This window comes from Silurus meridionalis, chromosome 8 (assembly GCF_014805685.1).
Source record: "Silurus meridionalis isolate SWU-2019-XX chromosome 8, ASM1480568v1, whole genome shotgun sequence".
NCBI lineage: Eukaryota > Metazoa > Chordata > Actinopteri > Siluriformes > Siluridae > Silurus > Silurus meridionalis.
Window position 1 is genome coordinate 26190056 of NC_060891.1, and position 20557 is coordinate 26210612.

Sequence of the window (20557 nt, forward strand, 5' to 3'; positions counted from 1 at the left end):
TAACTATATTTCCAGTTGTCTATATTTTTAGACATCTACATTATGTTTGTGGAACCAAATTCCTTGTGTGTGTCAACACACTTGGCCAATAAACCTGATTCTGATTCTGATTCTGATTCTGGACACCTTCAAGTTCTAGTTTATTTCTATAGCACTTTTCACTTTTTTGTCTCAAAACAGCTTTGCAGGGCTTAAGAATTAAAGTGAATGATGTGTGTTTATTCCTGATGAGAAGCCTGGAGATGCTGTGGCAAGGAAACACTCCCTTAGATGTTATGAGAGGAACCAGACTCAAAGAGGGATTTCAAGAGTGTGATTATAAATATAAAACAATACAAAACCTGGAGTGTGAGAACCACCATGAGTACTGGAGTGTGTGATTATGAGTGATGTAATTTCTACAGTCTTATACAGTTATTTGAGGTTTGTAGAACTAGGAGCTACTGAGCAACTTATAAAATAACTCAACATTTGCGATCATCACAGATCCAACACCAGCTTCTCCATGCCAGAGCCTTCAAACACTCAAAGAGGTCCAATGCCCAAACTCCACATGAAGTTGGATCCAAATGGCGCTGGTACGTCTCTAGCTGTTTCGGGATGTTTGGATTCTACTTCTTTAAAGGTCCGTAATCTTCATGAGGTGAGACGTGACTGGGGCTGGAGCAACCTCAGGATGCCGCGGGATGAGGAGAGAAAGAGAAGCAGTGGAGAGGATTTAGCGTATCTGCTGTTCATGATATTAACAGCACAAGTTGATAATGTGCATGTGATCAGATGTTCTGGAGCACAAGGTTATGATGTGATGTGTGTTATGTGTAGAACTCGCTAAAATGATACGTCTTTAATCTGCACTTAAACTGGGAGAGTGTGTCTGAGCCCCGAACACTGTCAGGAAAACTATTCCAGAGTTTAGGAGCTAAATGTGAGAATGTTCTACTGCCTTTAGTGGACTTTGCTATTCTAGGAACTACTAAAAGTCCAGCGTTTCAAGATCTCAAAGAGCGTGATGGATTGTAGCGTGTTAGAAGAGATACATGAGAGATAAACCATTTAGTGTTTTGTAGGTAAGAAGCAGTAGTTTGTAGTCGACTTAACAGGTAGCCAGTGTAGGGAGGAGAAGATTGGGGTTATATGGTGATATTTTCTCCACCTTGTGAGAACTCTGGCTGCTACACCTGATCAGATGTGCTTCTTTTTGAATTCTACATTTATTGTACATTTAGTCCCTATATTATTATAGCCTCCACTCTTCTGGGAAGATGTTTCTGTAGATTTTGTGGAGATTTGTGTGAGATTAATTTAGGCATGTTAGGGAAGTTGTAGCTCAATGGATAAGCTGTTAGGCTTCTTATCAGAAGGTCATGCATTTAAATGCTTTAAATGTAAATGTTTGTAAAATCAGATAGTGAGGTGAGGAGGTTCCTGGGGTGTAGTCATTGCTTACATTCATCCCAAAGGTGTTCAATAGGGTTTGGTGTTCTATAGCAGGAGATCTTCCACTCCAAGATGTTTCACTAGATTTTGGAGCTGAAATGACATTTCAAGCCAAAAACAAGCAAGCACAGAGGGTTAAGGGCCTTACTCAAGGGCCCAAGAGTGTCAGCTTGGCGATACCGGGGCTAGAAACCCCCTATGACCTTAACCACTGAACTCCCACCTCCTAGGCCCATGTGTATGCACAGGATACAGGATGTGTATTCACATGTTTCGTATTTACATGACAGTCGAGGCAGATGGCAACCAGTAAGTAACACTTACATGGCAACAGAGGCATGTGACATGTTGTTTATAATGTTTATTTACTTGTTTATATATTGCTGGGTAATATTTTTTTCGTTCATCACATGTAACTTAAGAAAAAAAAAAGATTTTTATTAATCAATAATTGAATTTAAATCGTACGTTAATGCAGTGGTTCTCAAAGTGTATGACGCTGCCCTCTAGTGGAGAATAAGGACATGACAGGTTGGGCTGCAATGAACGGCAGGATATATATAATTTATTTGTTTTTCATTCTGAGACGGAATGAGGAAGAAACATAGAGAGGAACTAGACTCAAAGGGGAGTCCATCCTCATCCTCATGCGAATTGCAATCCTTCAGCATTGTAGCAGATTGATGATATTAATTAGAGCCCAAATCCATCCTCATATCATCCTCATATCCATCCTTCATGCATCTTTAGACTGCCTTGCTTTCGGTCTCCTCCGATTCAAAAAGGGGAAACCGTCCTCAGCTGCATCGAAGTGGTCTCCAATTGAATCTTTAGTCTAAAGAACATGTTTTCCACTATGGAGAACCGTTGGTGGTTTCATGGATGTTAAAGGTTCCTCAGGGAACCATAAACATGAACAAAGAACCATTTATGAGCATTTAATTAGCAGTCAGGGCCTTTTTCGATATATAATTATGGCTAAACTCTTAACTCTCTCTCCTTCACCATCTTCCTCTATAATTTATTTTCTCAAGTTATAGAAAAGTGATAGCAATCCATCTCCTCCAACAAAGAACAGGTCTGTAATTAGGCTGAGAGTCTCTCAGATTAGATCGTTTGCAAACCTTTTAACGCCCTGGCAACAGGGACAAGTCGTTACTCTGATGTGAAGTTTGAGAAGCTGAAGAATTTTTATGATGGTGTGCTTTTCTTGTTTACTCGCCACGTACCACCTCCTTTCACAACGCTTTCAAACAATACACTCTCCAACAGCAACCAAGAAAGAGATCCACGGCCATAAAAGAAATAGTATATTTTATTACAATGTGGCGTTTTTGACAATAATTCAGTATCAAATAATTTATGCAAAAACATATTCACTGCAGAAGCCGTAGGTTGTTGCATGTAAAACACTTTTGCCCTAAATTTTCCCTCTGATTTATTTATTTATTCATTATTATTATTATTATTATTTTTTAGCACCACTACTGCTAATATGCTTTAAAAAAGGGTTTCGCTAAATTATGGAAAAACTAGCTAGCTATTTTGGACATTTCATCGCAAAAGTTTTCCACTTTGATGTATTTATAAAAGAAGAAATACACAAAACAAACACTAACTATTGCCAAAAAGAAAAAAATGTCACTAGCCTGAATATACAAAATATTAAACCATGTATAGCAAAATATGTAGGATCTTTTAATTCCTCAATATTTAGTTTGACACATTATTGATTGTCCTTCAGAGAACATGAAAAGTGAAATAAATAAAAATAAATGAATAAAAAAATCTCAAAATGAATGTCATAAAAATACCTAAACGCAATTGATTTCGGATTGATTTTTTTGTTGATCGTTTCAATAACATAAGATGGCAATGGTTACTGTTATAGTTGTAAAGCTTTATTCATATTCTATATAAACGCATTCTTGAAAATGGTCTAGAGCTCAAAAATGTTCAAGAATGAAATACAATTTAGCAATTTTACAATGACGATAGCGATACGACAAAAGTGTAAAAATATTTTACGTTTCACGCGGTAGACAAACGTAGCAGCGTAGGCTCCGCCCTCCACTTGCAATCTGTCCATATACATATATACTCATCCACACACCCGCTGCCATATACATATATAGTTTATACAGTACGGTACTGTAAATTGCTGTTTCGCTAAATTATATATTGTAATTTGTTAAATATTTACAAATTACAGTATACTACCCCCTACTGGTCACTTCATTCATTTTGCTAATGTGGCATTATCATTTGACTTTGCTATACAGACCACTAGAGGTCCCCAGAACTCACATTGAGAACTACTGTTATATATAGAGGACCTCTTCTCTCTACTGCTCATTGTATGAATTGCTCTGGATAAGAGCATCTACCAAAAGCATATGTAAATGTAAATATCAAAATGTGTACATATAAAGATCTTACTATGGACCTTATTCTTGTTTGGTTGAAACAAAATCCTAAAAATACTAACAAACCCCTCGTCTAGTCTATACAATTCCACTATTCCAAATATCACCAACGATACCCTGGTTGACCGCCCTCTAGCGGAAAATAAAGACATGACAGTTGCGGCACAAATGACCGTGTTCTTCAATAATATTCAGGTATGTTTTTCTCTATTAAAAATAAAGTTTATAAACTAAAAGCAACCACAAACAAACAATTATTCTAATAACGCAAATAAATTAAAACAGGTAAGGTTAGGGTTGCAAAGGGGGCGGAAACTTTTCGTGGGAAAATTCATCTGGGAAATTTTGGACATATTTCAAGTTGGAAATCTACCAGGCATTTATGGGAATTTATAAGAATTAATTAGAAATGTTGGGAAATTTTGTTTAATCATGAACTGACATGTAAAACTAATACATTAAAAACAAACATTTACCTTGATTTAATTGTTTGTATAATTAATTAATGAATATTCACCAAGATTGACTTGTTTTGTGTGTGTGCACGATTCAAGAAATAATGTGTGTTGTATTATGCATGAACGCACAGTGCATGTAGGGGGCGTGGCTTTAGGCGATAAGCGTGCTTAAGTGTGATGTGTGCATGTGACTGATGAATGTGCAGGGGAGAAATTAAACTGAAATTACTTTAAATCTGGTTGTTTTAACCAAAATGTATGTATTTCTTACTTTATTTAAGTTCCCTGTTATAGGCCAAAGTGCAATTTTTTTAAATTCCCATCTTATTCCCATTAATTCACGTTAATTCCCATGGAAAGTTTCCAGTCTTGAAGATTCCTGGAATTTTGCAACCCTAGTTAGAGTACCTAACACAACTACACTTTTATTTTCTCCATTTTTTTACTTGATGCTCTTTGATTTAAAACTCGATATTTCAATAATCTAGACATTTTTAAACTTTAAATTAACAATTTACTATTGGTGTGATAGAGGACAGGTGGAGGTTTAAAAACGACCCCAAACTAATGTGGGAAATGGTAGAAAAATGTTTGAGAACCACTGAGCTTAGCAGATGGTGGGCATCAAGAAAATTCATTCTGAACATTCAGACTAATGATCAGTAGACCAGAGCCCTTACCCACTGATCCACCACTGCCCTGGATTGCAAATCATTTTGATCAAGAGTTCTGGAGTGGGAAAGAGAACCATATTCTGACTGCTTTGACATTTTTAGAGGTACATATAACGTGTATAATTTATGTTACATTTAGCCAATGAACTGGGACTGAACCAGTTTGTTCTTGTCCAGTTTCTAGCCCTCTCACCCCATCAAAGCCAAAAGATACTCAAGGTCTTCAAAAATCTTTGGCGTTTTATTCCAAAAATTGTTCTGTCTGATTTTCTCCTTGTTTATAGCCGAATGTCATCGAGCAAGGTTAGACGCCTTCCAAACAACTGCTCCTCATAGTCTGAGAGTTGACGGAGGAACCCGGCATTCGGTGCCGCACAGGTACGCCTCTCTTTGAGCCAACGGAAAGCGTGAAGTAAAGACCACCGGCGCTGTTCCATCAGGAAGCCCAGAGTCAATACTGAGCTGCGGCTCCGTCCCATGCTGCAGTGCACTAACACACGGCCTCCAGGTGATCCTGGTGAACCCCTCAGGGCTGCTGCTATGAAATGTGAAGCTTCTGGAAGTGCCTGGCGAAGGTCCTGTTGGGCATCGTCGCTGAGCCGTAGTCGGAGGTACCTCAGGACATTTGGGAAGGCGTCTGAGATCTCGGCTGTGGCATTGACCACATGTGTGATGTGCAGGTTCTTGATGATGCGATAGTCCTGTGCTTGTGATGCAGAACCTTGATACAGAGCCCCTTCGAGGATCTCAGATGGATAGATGGTGAGCAGGCGGCGCTCGGACTCAAGAAGGACCATCCGAGGTGTACAGAGAAAAGGGTAGAGTGTGTGGAAGGCAGAGTAGCCCCCAAGCAAGATCACAGGGTCCATGCCAAGTGTACTCAGCTGAAAGAAGCAGTGTTGTAGAGTGGGGTTGTCCACACATGTCTCTTGACCTCCTACTGTATATAAGAGAGGAAACTTATTGTAATACAAATAATTTGTAATATTTGCAAACCAATAAGTGCATTCCAAACAATTTGTACAAGCAGCACAATGCAATCGATTCATTACTTGCAATGGCCTGTACTTTTTCCAAATTTTTAGTTCATCTAAAGTGTGCAGATGAATCTTGAATGTCACTAATGAAGGCGAGTGTACACCATCAAGATCAACCAACGATCAACTGGTTCTCTAAAACAGGTCAAAGATGATGAAAATGAATGAAGAACCAGGAAATGAAAGAACTCTAATAAAGAACAGTAAAAGTGTGAATCCTGTCTGGTCTTTTGCAATCAATATACAGTGCATAAAGTAATGTGTACATTTGTGCTGCTGAAATTCATAGATGTCATACAGAAGAAATTCCTTGGGCATTTTCAATCATTGTAACCCAAACCGTAGTTTATTTAAAAAAATTCTGAAACTATGTGCTGTCCAGTGTTGTAACGCGTTACTGTAACACAGTTACTTTTGACAGTAACTAATACTGTAACGCGTTACTTTTTAAATAAAGTAACTCCGTTACCGTATGGTGCGTTACCCGTTACTTTTTTAAATGAATGATTTTGGGCTGAAGTGTAGACTACAGTCTGACCTGTTTACAGCAGAGACGCATTGTAGGATTGGTGATGAACCACTGTAAACACGAAGAAGATGCACTGTGGGCGTGTCTCCGTTTATTCAGGTCTGTGCGGCAGTAATGGTGAGTCGAGGCGAGAGCAAGACGAGTTTCTCAAAGTGGAAATATGCTCATTATTTCTCTTTAGTTGAGCATAAATACAAAAACTTTTTAGTCAAATGTAATCTGTGTCTTTCTGGTTCGAAGCTCGTATCTACTGCGATTAACAGCAACTCCAATCTGTTGAAGCTCCTCCAGAAACTCCATGCCTCGACGAAGCTAGAAGCTAGAAGCTAACCTGGTGTTCTGTTCTACATTGTTGATAGTTTTTATACTTAAGCTGTGAAACAACAGCTTTTATGATGCAGAAGCCACTTTAGTTTTTGATTGTGAATATATTATTCAGCTTGTTTTGTTATTTATTTCAGAAATCCTTGTGATATATTCAGTTTGTGCTGCTCTGACTTTAATAAAATAGTGTTTAAAAATGACTGTGTGTTTAAGTCAGTTTTGTGTTTGTAGACCATAACGCATAAAAGGGCATTAATGGGAACATTAAAGAACGTTCTTTGAAAAAGTAACTAAAACTTTTAACAGTAACGCATTACTTTTTGGTGTAAGTAATCAACAAAGTAACAATTACTTTTTGAATGAAGTAACGAGTAACTGTAACTAGTTACTATTTCTTAGTAACCAGCACAACACTGGCACTGTCATACTGACAACATGACTGAACATTTAGATTTTGTTTGTGAACAATGACAAAAGACGTAATTGACATAAATACTTACTTTTTTAGGGATTTTGAGAAAAGTACAGGCTTTTGCTAGAAATCCAATGTGTGGTGCTGTCAGAGGTGGCAAAAGTATACACATCGTTTACTTAAGTAGAAGTACAGATACTCATGTTTTAAAAGACTCCAGTAAAAGTGAAAGTTTTGACTATACTTTTTTACTCAAGTTAAAGTAAAGAAGTTTGGGCTCTGACATGTACTTAAGTAAAAAGTAGGCGTTACTACTACCTGTTTTACTGTCATGCTGGTAACTAAACCTCATATTAAATCAATGTATTATTAAAAAAAACTGAATGTATCCAGGCTGAACAACCACCATATATATATATATATATATATATATATATATATATATATATATATATATATATATATACACACTTTATTTCTGAAAGTATTGGGTCACCTGGTCATAAGTACAATTATCCCAAAGTTGTTCAGTAGTGATGAGATCAGAGCTCTATAGCAGGCCACTCAAGATCTTTCTCTCCAAAGCATGTAAACCAGATCTTCAAGGAGCTCACTTTGTGCACAGGGGCATTGCCATGCTGGAACAGGTTTGGGTTTCCAAGTTCAAGTGAATGCAAAATTGTATTATAGCTCATTGTATTATAGCACAACTGACATGTTGTACAATTGAGTGCCTCCAGATTTGAATAAAGTTTGAAAAAGAACCACATATAGCAGGAAAGTTCAGGTGTCCCAATACTTTTGTATATATATGTATTTATGTACATATGTATTTGCCATCACCAGGCCATATCCCAGATTGTAGGGTTATTCCAGCTGTCTTTGAAAACAACTCAAAATTATTATGATGTTCTATGAATGAGAAATGTAAGGTTATCCTGTACATTTTATTGAAGTTCAAACAGGAAGTTTATAATTTATACTTCACCTGTATAGCAGTTCTACAACATATATAAACTATCTGACTTAACCTCAGATTTCAAATGACAGCTACATACTACAGAAATTAAGAACATTAAAAACATCCTTATCTTAAAAAATTGCAACATGTGGCAGCATCCCTGATATAAAAAAACTATTTTACAACAAAAATTTCGAACATCTCCCTTGTATATGGCCATGGGTGTTGAGCAATGTCTTTGTTTTTATTTATATTTACAAAAATCTACTTAAGTACAGTAACGAAGTATTTGTACTTTGTTACTTCCCACCTTTGGGTGCTGTTTATACAAACTGTTTTGAGAAATGAACCTGGTTTGCAAATACAGCAACTGAGAAAAATTGGTGAGCTGAAGTTTTTTTGAGGATAATTTTGGATTAAATTGTGTACTATGTCCCTCCTGGATAGGAATAATTGACAATTGTTTACACAAGGTTTTTATAAGAATTGGACAGATTGGCATGATGGAGCTTGGGTTTTTACACAAATGTAATATTGGTAGTTTTGTAGCGATTGGCCAGGCAGAGGGACCGAGCTGGGAACGATGTGCTGCAAGTTAAAGCAATAAAGGATGGAAAATGAGAGAGAGAAGGTTGGATGGTGTGAAGATTGTAAAGCAGGAAGTGGATAGGATTAGTAAGGAGGAAGTGAGAGCAGCAATTAAGAGGATAAAGAGTGGAAAGTTGGTAGGATTGGTTGTTCTGATTTTACTGGACTTTGTGTGTTAATGGTTAACATTGGAATTACTTGAATCTCACAATTCATGTTACCTGGACTATGTCCTTCCTCTGCATACAGCAAAATGATGGAAAACTCCTGGAGCTGGACACAGCTTATCAAACAGCCAAGATCTGGGTGAATTACGGTCACACTTGCACGTGCTGTAACCAGGTGACTCTGCTTATACCTGCGTTTCAAAAGAGATTAGCTAGATAAGGGGATTAACCGCACTTCATCTGATACTCATGTGTGGTAAATGGGTTTGATGAATTCAATGGACGTGTGGGCAGCATGTGGTACCTGTCTGCAGAGCGACAGTCCAGAATAAGGATGTAGTATGGGTCATGGAGGGCTGGTTCACCGGCTTCTGCATTTAACAAGTTATACACCTGCTGTGGGGTCACGTAACCCCTCTTAATATCAGATTTTTCTGGAAGGGCAGGAAGCAACTGCTCCTCTAAACACACACAAATATAAACATGAATAATGCAAAAATATAGGTCCTGTGAACTTGTAGCCCAACCATGTAGCACCATGAAATACAGTCAGCAAAGATGTAGCACAGTATTAATGCTTAACTCTGTACCTGTTGGTAACTGCATCATATATCTGAATCTGTATAGGATACAAACCCGAAATACAATTTTGTTTATTTTAGTTTGAATAAATTAAAACACACTGCATTAGAAAGCCGTCTTTCCAAACCCCTGGTATAAAACCCAGATGTAGAAGGGTCCTAATTATTTATTTTATAACTCCTCAACTTTAACTTCCTCAACCACAGCTAAACCACTTAAGTCCATAACTGCTTTAAACTAAGTGGTTTGAAACTGCAAAAATGTTTCAAACCTTCATTGTTTGTCCCGGTGCCTTGAATGATGGTGTTGCGAGAAGGTTTGATGATGCCATTCATTTCTGAACAGGAGGCGCTGTTTTCTCCCGGCACAGAGCTCCGGAGCCCAGTGGAGGAGACATTACGACATTTATCAGACCTGCAGATAGGAGGCGGTATAGATGGTTTATAAAGAATTGAAATTAATATGTGGGAAAAGGGGAGAAATTGCAGGATCAGATAGATTCAAATACTTTATTATGATTCTTGGAAATAAATAATTTTCTGGACTTTCTGAACAGTGCTTTTCCCTCATTTGAGGTAAGGTAAAGTTTCTTTAGTTTAGCCAATTTGTAGCTAAAATTACAAGCATCTTTAGGAGCTCACCTGGACAGTGCAATGCCCATGGTTTTGGATCGGAGGCATTCGGGATTCACAACTTTCTTCACCGCTACAGGCCAAAAGGTACACGAGTCGACGCAGCCATCCTGACGCATACATACACACGCAGCTGAAAACATTCACAATCGAGCAGAATCACCCCACAAAAACCAAAATCCTCAACGATGCCAAGCAAAAGTGTGGAATCTGGCCCCTGTCCATGGTGCTGGTTTCTTCTCCATGAGTAAAAAAGTGACTTTCTTTCTTGCTTCTTTGTTTGTTCCTGTCCCCTTGCTCCCGTCCTTTTTTTAGTACATTGCCATGGTTATGTGGCAGAGTGAAGTGCTCTACATGAGTCAGGGTGAGCTGGACGTGACAGGTTAGTGTGTCACACACATCCACACATCACACACATTCAATTTAATGTTATCTGTAGAGCCTAGACATTGTCCCAAAGCAGTTTTACAGAAATATATGAAGAATATACACTAAGTTGCCACAAAGTTGGAGGCACACAATTGTACAGGACGTCTATAGATGCGCTATAATAAAATTTTGAGTTCATTTGAACTTGGAAACCCAAACCTTATCCAGCATGGCAATGCCCCTGTGTACAAAGTGAGCTCGATGAAGATCTGCTTTACAAAGTTTAAAAAGAAAAGATCTTGAGTGGACTGTTATAGAGCTCCGATCTATACTACTACCAAACTACTGAATACCTTAGGGATAAATTGGAACGCTGACTGATTAACACAAATGTCCAAAAGCACACTCCAAAATCTAGTGAAACCTCTTCCTAGAAAAGTGGAGGAAATTATAAAGGCAAGTTGGGACTAAATGTAGAATGCAATGCTCAAAAAGCACATATTTATAATCAGATGTCCACAAACATTTGGCAATATAGTGTACATTTTAAATTCATACACTAGTCCCTAAAAGTTCTTACCTAATAAGTAAGCCAGTAAGACAGTACGAGGATGAAACCTTGAGAAAAACCAGACTCAAAATAGTTTCTTGCTCCAACTTCTACACATGTGCACTAACAAAAACTTCCTGTCAGCAATATATCTAGACATATATCTGTCCTAAATAACAAAAGTATATTAACTTGTATTCTGGAATGACATCTTACGACATAAACATAATGAGCTCTCCTCAGTGGTGAAGGAAGTAAATTAGATTCCTTACTGTACTTAAGTCGTTTTTTCACGTATCTGTACTTTACTGAAGTATTCAATTTGAGGAGATTTTTACTGTAACTTCACTACATTTCAAAGTCCAATATCGTACTTTTTACTCAACTACATTTTGCGAAAACAGTCGTTTTTTTTATTTATGAGGATAAAAACGTAACTGTTCAAACCCTCAGCAAGTCACCAATCAGGATCGAGAGCTCGCTCTGTTCTAAACTTGTTTTAATTGGCGCTTGGTGTATCTACTGATCACATACAGTTCAGCATCAGTTCAACATCAAGCAGAACATTTTGAGAGTATAGGATTAATGCACAAACACTGACAATCACACATCGAAACATTGCTTTTGAATTGAAAATTGATATATTCTTCCTGACTTTGTGGAAAAATGCGTTACTGAAATTGAATAATGTACACATTTTGTACGCGTATACATTTCTTCCGATACAAACTACACAACAACTATACAAACTACCCATACAACTAGCTCCTGTAACAGTAAATCTGATATGGCCATTTTATATTTATACACGGAGAGCATTATAGTAAAGAAAAACCTATGCGAAAGTGTGTTTTTTCCAATTTTTTATTCAACTTAAACCTGCAACTATGTTACAAATAAACCGTTTTTCATTTTACTGTTATTTTATTTGGTTCTAAAGGAAATTGTTTAGCTTCAAGGTTGTGGGCTCATGATCATTTAAATAAAAAATCAATCAGTGTTTGAGTCATTAATATCGTTCTATTAATAGATCAATGTGCTGAGAATCACATTCGAGTCTTTTCACATAAACTGAGTTGATTAAGTAAAGAATCTTGTGATAAAAAATTATAACAGAAACATTATAGTTATCATCATATAGTAAATTATAGTACTTTGGATACTTAAGCACATTTGAAGGCAAAAACTTTTGTACTTTTACACAAGTGAAAGTTTAAAGGGTGTATTTTTACTTTTACTGGAGTCATATTTTACCTAAAATGATGGCTTATCTCTGCTACTATTCATGGTTTTTGTACTTTGTTCACCACTGGCTATCTTACATTGACTGTTTTAAGAACTTAAAAGCCATATGGTATATGAAATAACCAAACAGAAACACACAAATAAAATGTTCCTGTAGGTGGCTCACACAATTTGTATGAATAATAAACCCAGACTAGTGTTTACAGGCGAATGTTAGCCACCGATGTCCTTTGATTTGGTTTGGTTTTCCCAGAAAAATAAAAAAAGAGCAAAAATTGCCATTGACACAGATTTTTATTTTTAATTTAACATTAATTAATTAATTTATTTTATTTTATTATTGTTTTTTTTTTACCCTGCAAAGACTTTGGCAGGACCTCCCAATGTGAGCCAGCTTTCAGCCTGATGAAAGTGAACAAGTGGAACCTGAGAAACAATCTAACTGAATCTCACCTACATAATATCCCAAATTTGTCAGTAAGTCAGCTGCAGCCCAATTTGGAAAAGCTTAAAAAAAAAAAAAAAACTTTATGGAAAGAAGAAAAAAAACAGCTTTATGACCCTCATTAGAGGTCACCGATGTTACAAGTATATAGAGGTATTGTATTATAGCTTGAATAACTGTACTAGACTTTGCACTATATTGTTAAAGTACCCTAAAGTATACGGTTTATTGAACTTCACAGAGCAGATTACAGAGCAAAGTTTTTGTTTATTTTGATATATGAAATCATAAATCAGGGGAACAATGCCAAGTCTAATATTAAATATAATACAGTTTGGTATAATGCACCCTTTACTTATGGCCCTCTTTTCATAGGAAAATGGGTTTGTGCAACTCTGTGTAAATGTTTCTAATAGTTTCTGTCAAGCACCTGTCTGACATTGCCTTTTTTTATTGAAAACACCAAATCCCAAACCATGATGCGCACCAGTGTCTAAAATCAGACACAAACACACTGCATTAGTATTTTTCCAGATTGGTTAAAAGGTGGGCAATATATTCGTGGAACATCAGCTCTGAAAACATTTTAAAAAGCAGATTTATCCCATAGTAACAAAAGGGATTCCTAAGAGGCACATTTTGTATGTATTTTAATGGATTCTCCATTGTCAGCACTTTGTTAGGATGCATGATGCAACATTAAACAGACAAGAGAAAAGGAAGATGGTGTGGAAAGGGGAGGGTGAGTGTGTCACTCACATATGGTGCAGTCCAGCCGGAGAAAATGCCGACTTCATCAGAAACTCCAGTACCAGAGCCTGAAATACCGAAGGCATAAAATCATAAAATAAAATTCAGCTACTGGAGTCTGAGTCACAATAAAGATAGGTGTCTACACTAAGGTAGTAGTATACAGTATATTATAATGATCCCATTCCAATTTGCATTCCAATTTCCAAATAAACATCCCATTCCAATTTGTGGAGATTCATTCAGCCACAAGGGTGTTAGTACAAGTCAGGTACTGATGTAGGTGAGGTGAGAAGGTTCCTGGGGTGCAGTCAGCGTTCTGTCATTTATTCCAAAGCTGTTTAGAGCTTGGAGCTCTTTATCAGGAGATCTTTCTCATCTTCCAACCCATGTAAAGCAGATATTCATGGAGCTGGCTTTGTGCACAGGGGCATTATCATACTGGAACGGAAAATTTCATGCTCCCACATCCAATGATGTCCGATACAATTGTGTGGCAATGATGAAGCATGTATGGCTGGAAAGTCTATGCACTAAAGCACTATGCTAAATACAAGCTATATATGTTTATATATTAAATCCCCCCAGTGCTGTTGCATCCTCACGGATGTGTGTACAGGAGATGCTCAACGTGACATTGCACTTCAAAGGAAAATAATACATAAATACAATACAATTTCAAAAGAACCCCATTTAATTGTTACTGTGTGATTAGAAAGCCATTAATTCTCCCCTTTATGGGCATCGTATTGACACATTATCAAACATTAACCCTTATTATTTTATAGGCAGAGATAAGGGCAGAAAGCATTGTATAGTTTATGACCTATACAATGACCTAATATTTAAAGCACACCTTGTAGGTGAAAACACACACACACACACACACACACACACACACACACACAAATATATATCAAAATATACTCCTAATTAAATCCAATAAAAGCAGACAGCACACACGACACTTTTGAACTCAGTTTATGAGATAAAGCAAGTGACTAAAAAAGAAAGAAAGTGAGAGACGATCATGATGATGAATTGCGGCAGTTTACCCCTCGTGTGCCTTGTTTGCAAAGGAGGATCAAAGTCCATCCTGATCGTATCATTCACTCATTTCTCTGGAAGGGACATTCACATATACAGACCGCTGGACACACATGCTTTTTTATTTAATGATTAACAGCTGATTCAGGAAGATTTGGAATAAATATGCACTTTAAATGCAGTTAGAATGGCACAGGTTGGTTCAGGAAGATCGTAACAGTGAAGTGAGTATATTTATGTCCTAACAATCTTTATGTCTCTCATATATATAAATATATACACATATAAAATGTTTAGAAAACATCTGGATAGAAAAATCTTATACAAAATATGAAATGATGTATTGACATGAATTAGCTTTGGACAACAAGAAGCTTATGGGGGAAAAAACCTTTTAAATATATATATGTACACACACTGTATTGGTTTAAATACAGTGGCATTGAGTAAAAGACAGGAGGAGGAGCTGGAGGTAGCAGAGCTGAAGATGTTGAGGTTTTCGTAGGGAGTGATGATGATGGACAGAGAAATTAGTTTATTAGAGGGACAGAGCATGTAGGACATTTTGGAGAAAAGGAGAGGGAGCTGAGATTAAGATGGTTTGGACATGTGCAGAGGAGGGACATGGGGTATATCAGTAGAAGAATGATGAGGATGGAGACACCAGGAAGGAGGAAAAGAGGAAGGGCAAGGAGGAGGTTTATGCATGTGGTGAGGGAAGACATGCAGGTAGTTGGTGTGAAAGAGGCAGATGTAGAGGACAGGGGGTATGGAGACGGATGATCCGCTGTGGTGACCCCTAATGGGAGAAGCCAGAGCACATGTTTAACGCTGAATGTGTTTTCTAACCCCAATTTGCTTTTTCCAACAATTTAATTTAAATGAATCTTTTAGAAATACAAGAAAATATGTCTCAAGTCACATTGACGATAAATGTTTTTTCATGTGCAGGAGCTCAGGGTTCAAAAGCCCACCAGGACGTCTCAGGAAGCATGGAGGCTTGGTATAGCTGCCTCCGGAATCTGAGCATCTTTAAATGGTATTCTTCCAATTTTTTATTTAATAATGCAGGTATTTTAGTTTGCAAATATCTAAAACAATAAATGAACAAAAAGACAAAAGGTATTGGGACACCTGATTTCCCAAATTTCTTCCGAAAATTGTTTGGGTTGGCGGCACATAGTTGTAGGTCTTTGGATGCAGTAGCATAAACTTTTCTACAACCTGTACCAGCATGACAATGCACAAAGCCAGCTTCATGAAGATGTGTTTTACCTGGAGTTTTTACATGGAGTTTACATGGGGTTGGAGTGGAAGTTCTCCAGCTGACTGGACCCAAGGAACATCCTCACCTCACCTACATCAATACCTGAATTTACTAACACCATTGTGGCTGAATAAATCTCCACAAAATCTAGTGGAACATCTTCCCAGAAGGGTGGAAGTCATTATAGCAGCAACTGAAGACTAAATGTGGAATGGGATGTTCAAAAAGAAGCACATACCAATCTTATGGTACTCATTTATAAGGTTGTTTAATGTACCAGTTGTGTGGCAGCAGATTAGTGGATACATGCATGCGCATATAAGAAAGCAGCCTCAGGTAATAGTCAAGTTTTTCTCATTTCAACCAGTACTACTCACACCAACCATCAAAAAGAGGAACAAATATTATCACAAGACTGGTTTGAGCTGACAGAAGTTAAGAAAGCCACTCTGTTCGATTGCGATGAGCAACAAAGCATCTCAGAATGCACATGTTGAAACTGGTGGATGGGCTACAACAGGATAAGACAATATCAGGTTCCATTTCTGTAATGCAGAAATTTGGTGAGGCTGCAGTAAGCACAGGCTCAGAAGACTGGAAAAATGCAGAATGGTCTGGTGAATCTTTACGTTTATGGCATTTGGTAGACACTCTTATCCAAATCAATTATTTCATTTATACAATTGGGGTTAAGAGAATTGCTCAATGGCCGAGAAGTGGGGGATGGTAGCTTTTTGGTTAAGAAATTTGACTTCGGATCTAAAGGTCATGAGTTCAAATTCCAGCACCAAGCTTCCACTCCTAGGCCCCTGAGCAAGGCTCTTAACCTCATAGCTGCTCAGTTGTATGAATGAGATAATTGTAAGTCACTCTGGAAGAGGGTGCCTGCCCATAAATGTAAATAGTGGGATTTCAAATCATGACCTTCCAATCAGAAGTCCAACATCTCAACCGCTAAGCTAGCACATCCAAGCTTTAGTTCTGCTAAGGCGAACAGATGGTAGGGTCCAAATTTCCCATGAATCCATGGACCCATCCTAAGCTTGAAAACTCAAGCTCTTAGAGATGATTTTATGATGTGGGATGGTTTCTTGGCATACTTTCAGCCAATGATATCAATCAATCATCGCATAAATGCCACAGCCTGTTCGGCAACAATTTACTCATCTTCTAATGGCTGATTTCTGGATGTAACAAAACAAACGTGGACTCAAACTGGAAACATGAACATGATTTTATTTCTCCTATTCCTCAGAAGCCTTCATGGTCATTGGATCTAAACTGGTAATCTCTCAGGACTGGGAGAATTTATTGTCTCAGCATGGACTAAAATGTCAAACAAATGTTTCTAGCATGTTGTGGAATCCATACCACAAAGAATTTAGAGTGTTGGGCATAAAGACAGAACCTTTCCAGTATCAGGCTACGTCCAGACTAATACGGATACACTTTAAAAAAACACCACTTTCGTCTAAAAACTTTCTGCTTCCACACCTGAGTTTTTAATCGTTTCCCAAAAGTTGCTGATCCACACTGCAAACTTTTAAAACTCTCACGTCTCTGGACCACACATGAGCAAAGCCTGGATGCAATCAAAAACACATTAATGTGAACATGTCCTTAATCTAGTTTTCCCAATGAAGTACTACACTGAGAGGATTATTCCTGAAGAAATCTCTGCTTTAGTGTACTGCTTAGCATAAACATTTATTGTCACATTTATTGTGTATTTTATATTATTATGTGTTATAGGTTCAAATTTGGATTAGCACCTTATACTCTGCTGACCTTTTTTCCATCAATCAGGTTCTCCTGGCTACGTTTACGAGGTCCTTCTTCAGTCAGAGCATGTGTGTGTGATGTCTATAAGTCCCTGGCCCCATTAAAACTTTACACTGCTGCCCTGGTGGTTGTGGTCATGTACGCACTCGCAGATCAACTCCACAACTTCGTGTGCAGGATCTTAGTTCCGCAGTACCACTACCCATACACTGCACCTTTTGCCCTCATACAGGTACTGTTACTGTTTAACTCATCTCAGACCTACATTACAGCCCTAAAAGAGTGTGTTCTGATTGTAGATTAGATCATCAACCAAAGCCAATACACCCAGCATCTAAAAGTTTTCTAAATAAATTGCGAAGGATATTTATGATGTCTGACAAAACAGCAACCAAGGTATTGTCTGAACCAAGATGATGGGGGATTTATTTGCCATACCATATGCTAATAGTGTTTGTTTGCTTTATGACTTTATTATCTCATACCTGCTTAAGAATTACATACGCTTGCAATCAAGGTCTCTATTAGGGATCTATTAAGTCTCTATTAGAGATGTGCATCTTCATACCTGAGGAGCTGCATCTCAATGAATAGCCAATGATACGATCCATTAAAGATACATATGATGCAGCTACTCCAAACAATGCAATATGCTGCAATGGAAAAAAATATGATGGTCTGCAATTTAACATGGTGCAGATAGTTCAATTGTAAAACCAGACGTTCTTTACCTGTTCTGTCTCCAGAAAGTCACAGCTCTACCTCTGCCATGTTAATCTGTATTCTATGTGACTCTCAGGACACGCCTCGGTCTCTGTAGTGTTGCGATACGTCATATTCACGTAGCAGCAGCGGTGCTGAGAGAACGCGCTCTAAAAAACAGTTTAGCGACGAGAAATCGATCTACATAGAAAAACAATAATATATAAATTAAATATATAAATAAATAAAATTTTAACGCCTGCAACTTCTATCTGATTCACACTTTTTAAAATCGATGCATCACATCATTACCTTTTATGCCGCTGCGAATTTTACCATCTCTAGTCTTAGTATAGTACTAAAAAAGTGCTGGTTGATGTGGTAAATAACAGTTGTTTCAAAACCTGGTCTAGGCCTTTATCAGCTTGTTAACGCAAATCTCTCTACACACTTTTGCCGTTTTAACCATCTTCACTGACAACTGACTTTCCTTTTATGCGCATAGAAGTCACTGCTGTAGTACATTTTATTATTCATTATTAATGTTACAGTTGAAAACCACAGGAAATATTATAAAGCTTTGCATGTTTGAATTGCTCTTTTCATGTGCTAAACCTTTGTACACCACGTACTTTACATTCGCTAACACTTTATATCCATGATTGAAGTCGCGTTGATGTCTTTTTGCCACCATTTGTCTCAGGTGTTCCTGAACATCCTGGCATTGCTGGCTCTGCACAATCTGGGGATTGTGCACCTGAATCCCTTCTCTCGGAAGCTAGCCGAGCGGCTTATGGTCCCCGCTGTGTGTGGTGGTGTCCAGGGCGTTCTTGCTCTGTGGGCTCAAGCAAGTGCATACTCGGGCTTGTACCCCCTCACTGAATGCCTCCTGCCACTCTTTAGCCTGGCATGGGGTCACCTCCTTGGAGTCAACAAGCCTAAGTCAGTCCACTTTATCTGCCTGCTCACAACGCTCACTTTCATCTCTATTGGAATTACAGGTAGGAGATTCCTAGCATACAACAGGGCTGTACTTTTTTGTTTTGTACAGAAATTATTAAATGGTGTGTTTTTTGTTGTCAGGGTATAAGGGGGTGTACAACATAGAGCCTCTGGAATATTTCTACTCTCCTTTAAACGTGTTCCTCCAAAGTCTCTCCCTGGCCTGGCTGTCTAAAGTTGCCCAGACTGAGCAAGGCCATGCTACGACTTTTGACATCTACTACACCCTGAAAGTGACCCAAAGTGTGTTGCTGTTACTGCTCTGTGTAATGCATCCAGACACTCCACGAGCAATCACGCATGGCAGCTGGCACACGCTGCTCTTCCTGGGATACATGTTGGCCGTGTTTCTCCTGGGCTCCGTACTGAGTTTTCTAGTGGACTTTACAGCCCTGAGGCTCTCGCCGCTCTCGGCTGCTCTGCTACACTGCGCCAGAGGACTCGCAATGCCAATTGTTAACTTATTATAGCAAGCAGACAGTCACGGACATTTTGGAATCTGATCTGTTTCAGTAGATATTTATTAATGAATTATACTTGGCGATGCACCAGTTTTGATTACCAGGTCAAGGTAGTGAAATGAGGTTTGACAAGCAACATAATGGTAAAGAAAACCATTGCAGCCTTTGAGTGGAAAAGTTTGCCCCCCCCACCCCTGTGACAGACAGTATTTTATTATTTTGATGTCAATTATAAAATGTAATCAGGGAGGAGGCAATAAAAGGTTATATGTAACCTAAGAAACTTGGTGATGTAATCGGCTGTGTCTTGAGGTAAACATGCAGACAAGATAAAACCACAAATGATTGACTTGTGTGTGTGAGGAATTTCTGTTCATCTTGTTAATATAACATCACTAGCAAGTCTGTCGGAAACACTGCACACACACCTGGTCCGATTTCAGATCTATGGCCTTTACACAGAGTGACTAACATCTAAGGGTTGAGAGCCTTGCTCAAGAGCAGTGGTAGCTTGGTGGTGCTGGGATTTGAACTCACCACCTTCTGTTTCAAAGGCCAATGCCTTAACCACTGAGCTACCATGCAAGATAGGAGACGTGCAGGTAGGACAAGGACGAGGTAAGAGAGACGTCATTGAGATGGTTTGGTCACGTGCAGAGGAGGGACATGGGTTATATCAGTGCAAGAATGCTAAGAATGGAGCCACCAAG

The 20557-nt window shown here is 38.2% G+C and overlaps 2 protein-coding genes across 2 annotated transcripts; one reads left to right on the forward strand and one right to left on the reverse strand.

Annotated features, from left to right (window-relative positions):
- Window positions 1-5142: 5142 nt before the first annotated feature.
- Window positions 5143-10346, reverse strand: styxl1 (serine/threonine/tyrosine interacting-like 1). Its single transcript, XM_046854954.1, has 5 exons — window positions 10237-10346; window positions 9867-10009; window positions 9318-9474; window positions 9068-9204; window positions 5143-5935 (listed from the first exon to the last, which is right to left on the reverse strand). Exons 1-5 carry the CDS (start codon window positions 10344-10346, stop codon window positions 5274-5276), a joined length of 1209 nt encoding a protein of 402 aa, XP_046710910.1. The 3' UTR covers window positions 5143-5273.
- A 4373-nt stretch (window positions 10347-14719) lies between these two features.
- On the forward strand, window positions 14720-20196 carry si:ch211-248a14.8. The gene is made up of 5 exons (XM_046855697.1): window positions 14720-14857; window positions 15585-15672; window positions 17707-17914; window positions 19088-19385; window positions 19468-20196. The coding sequence occupies exons 2-5, from the start codon at window positions 15626-15628 to the stop codon at window positions 19854-19856; spliced, it is 942 nt and encodes a 313-aa protein (XP_046711653.1). The 5' UTR covers window positions 14720-14857; window positions 15585-15625; the 3' UTR covers window positions 19857-20196.
- The last annotated feature ends 361 nt before the right edge of the window (window positions 20197-20557 follow it).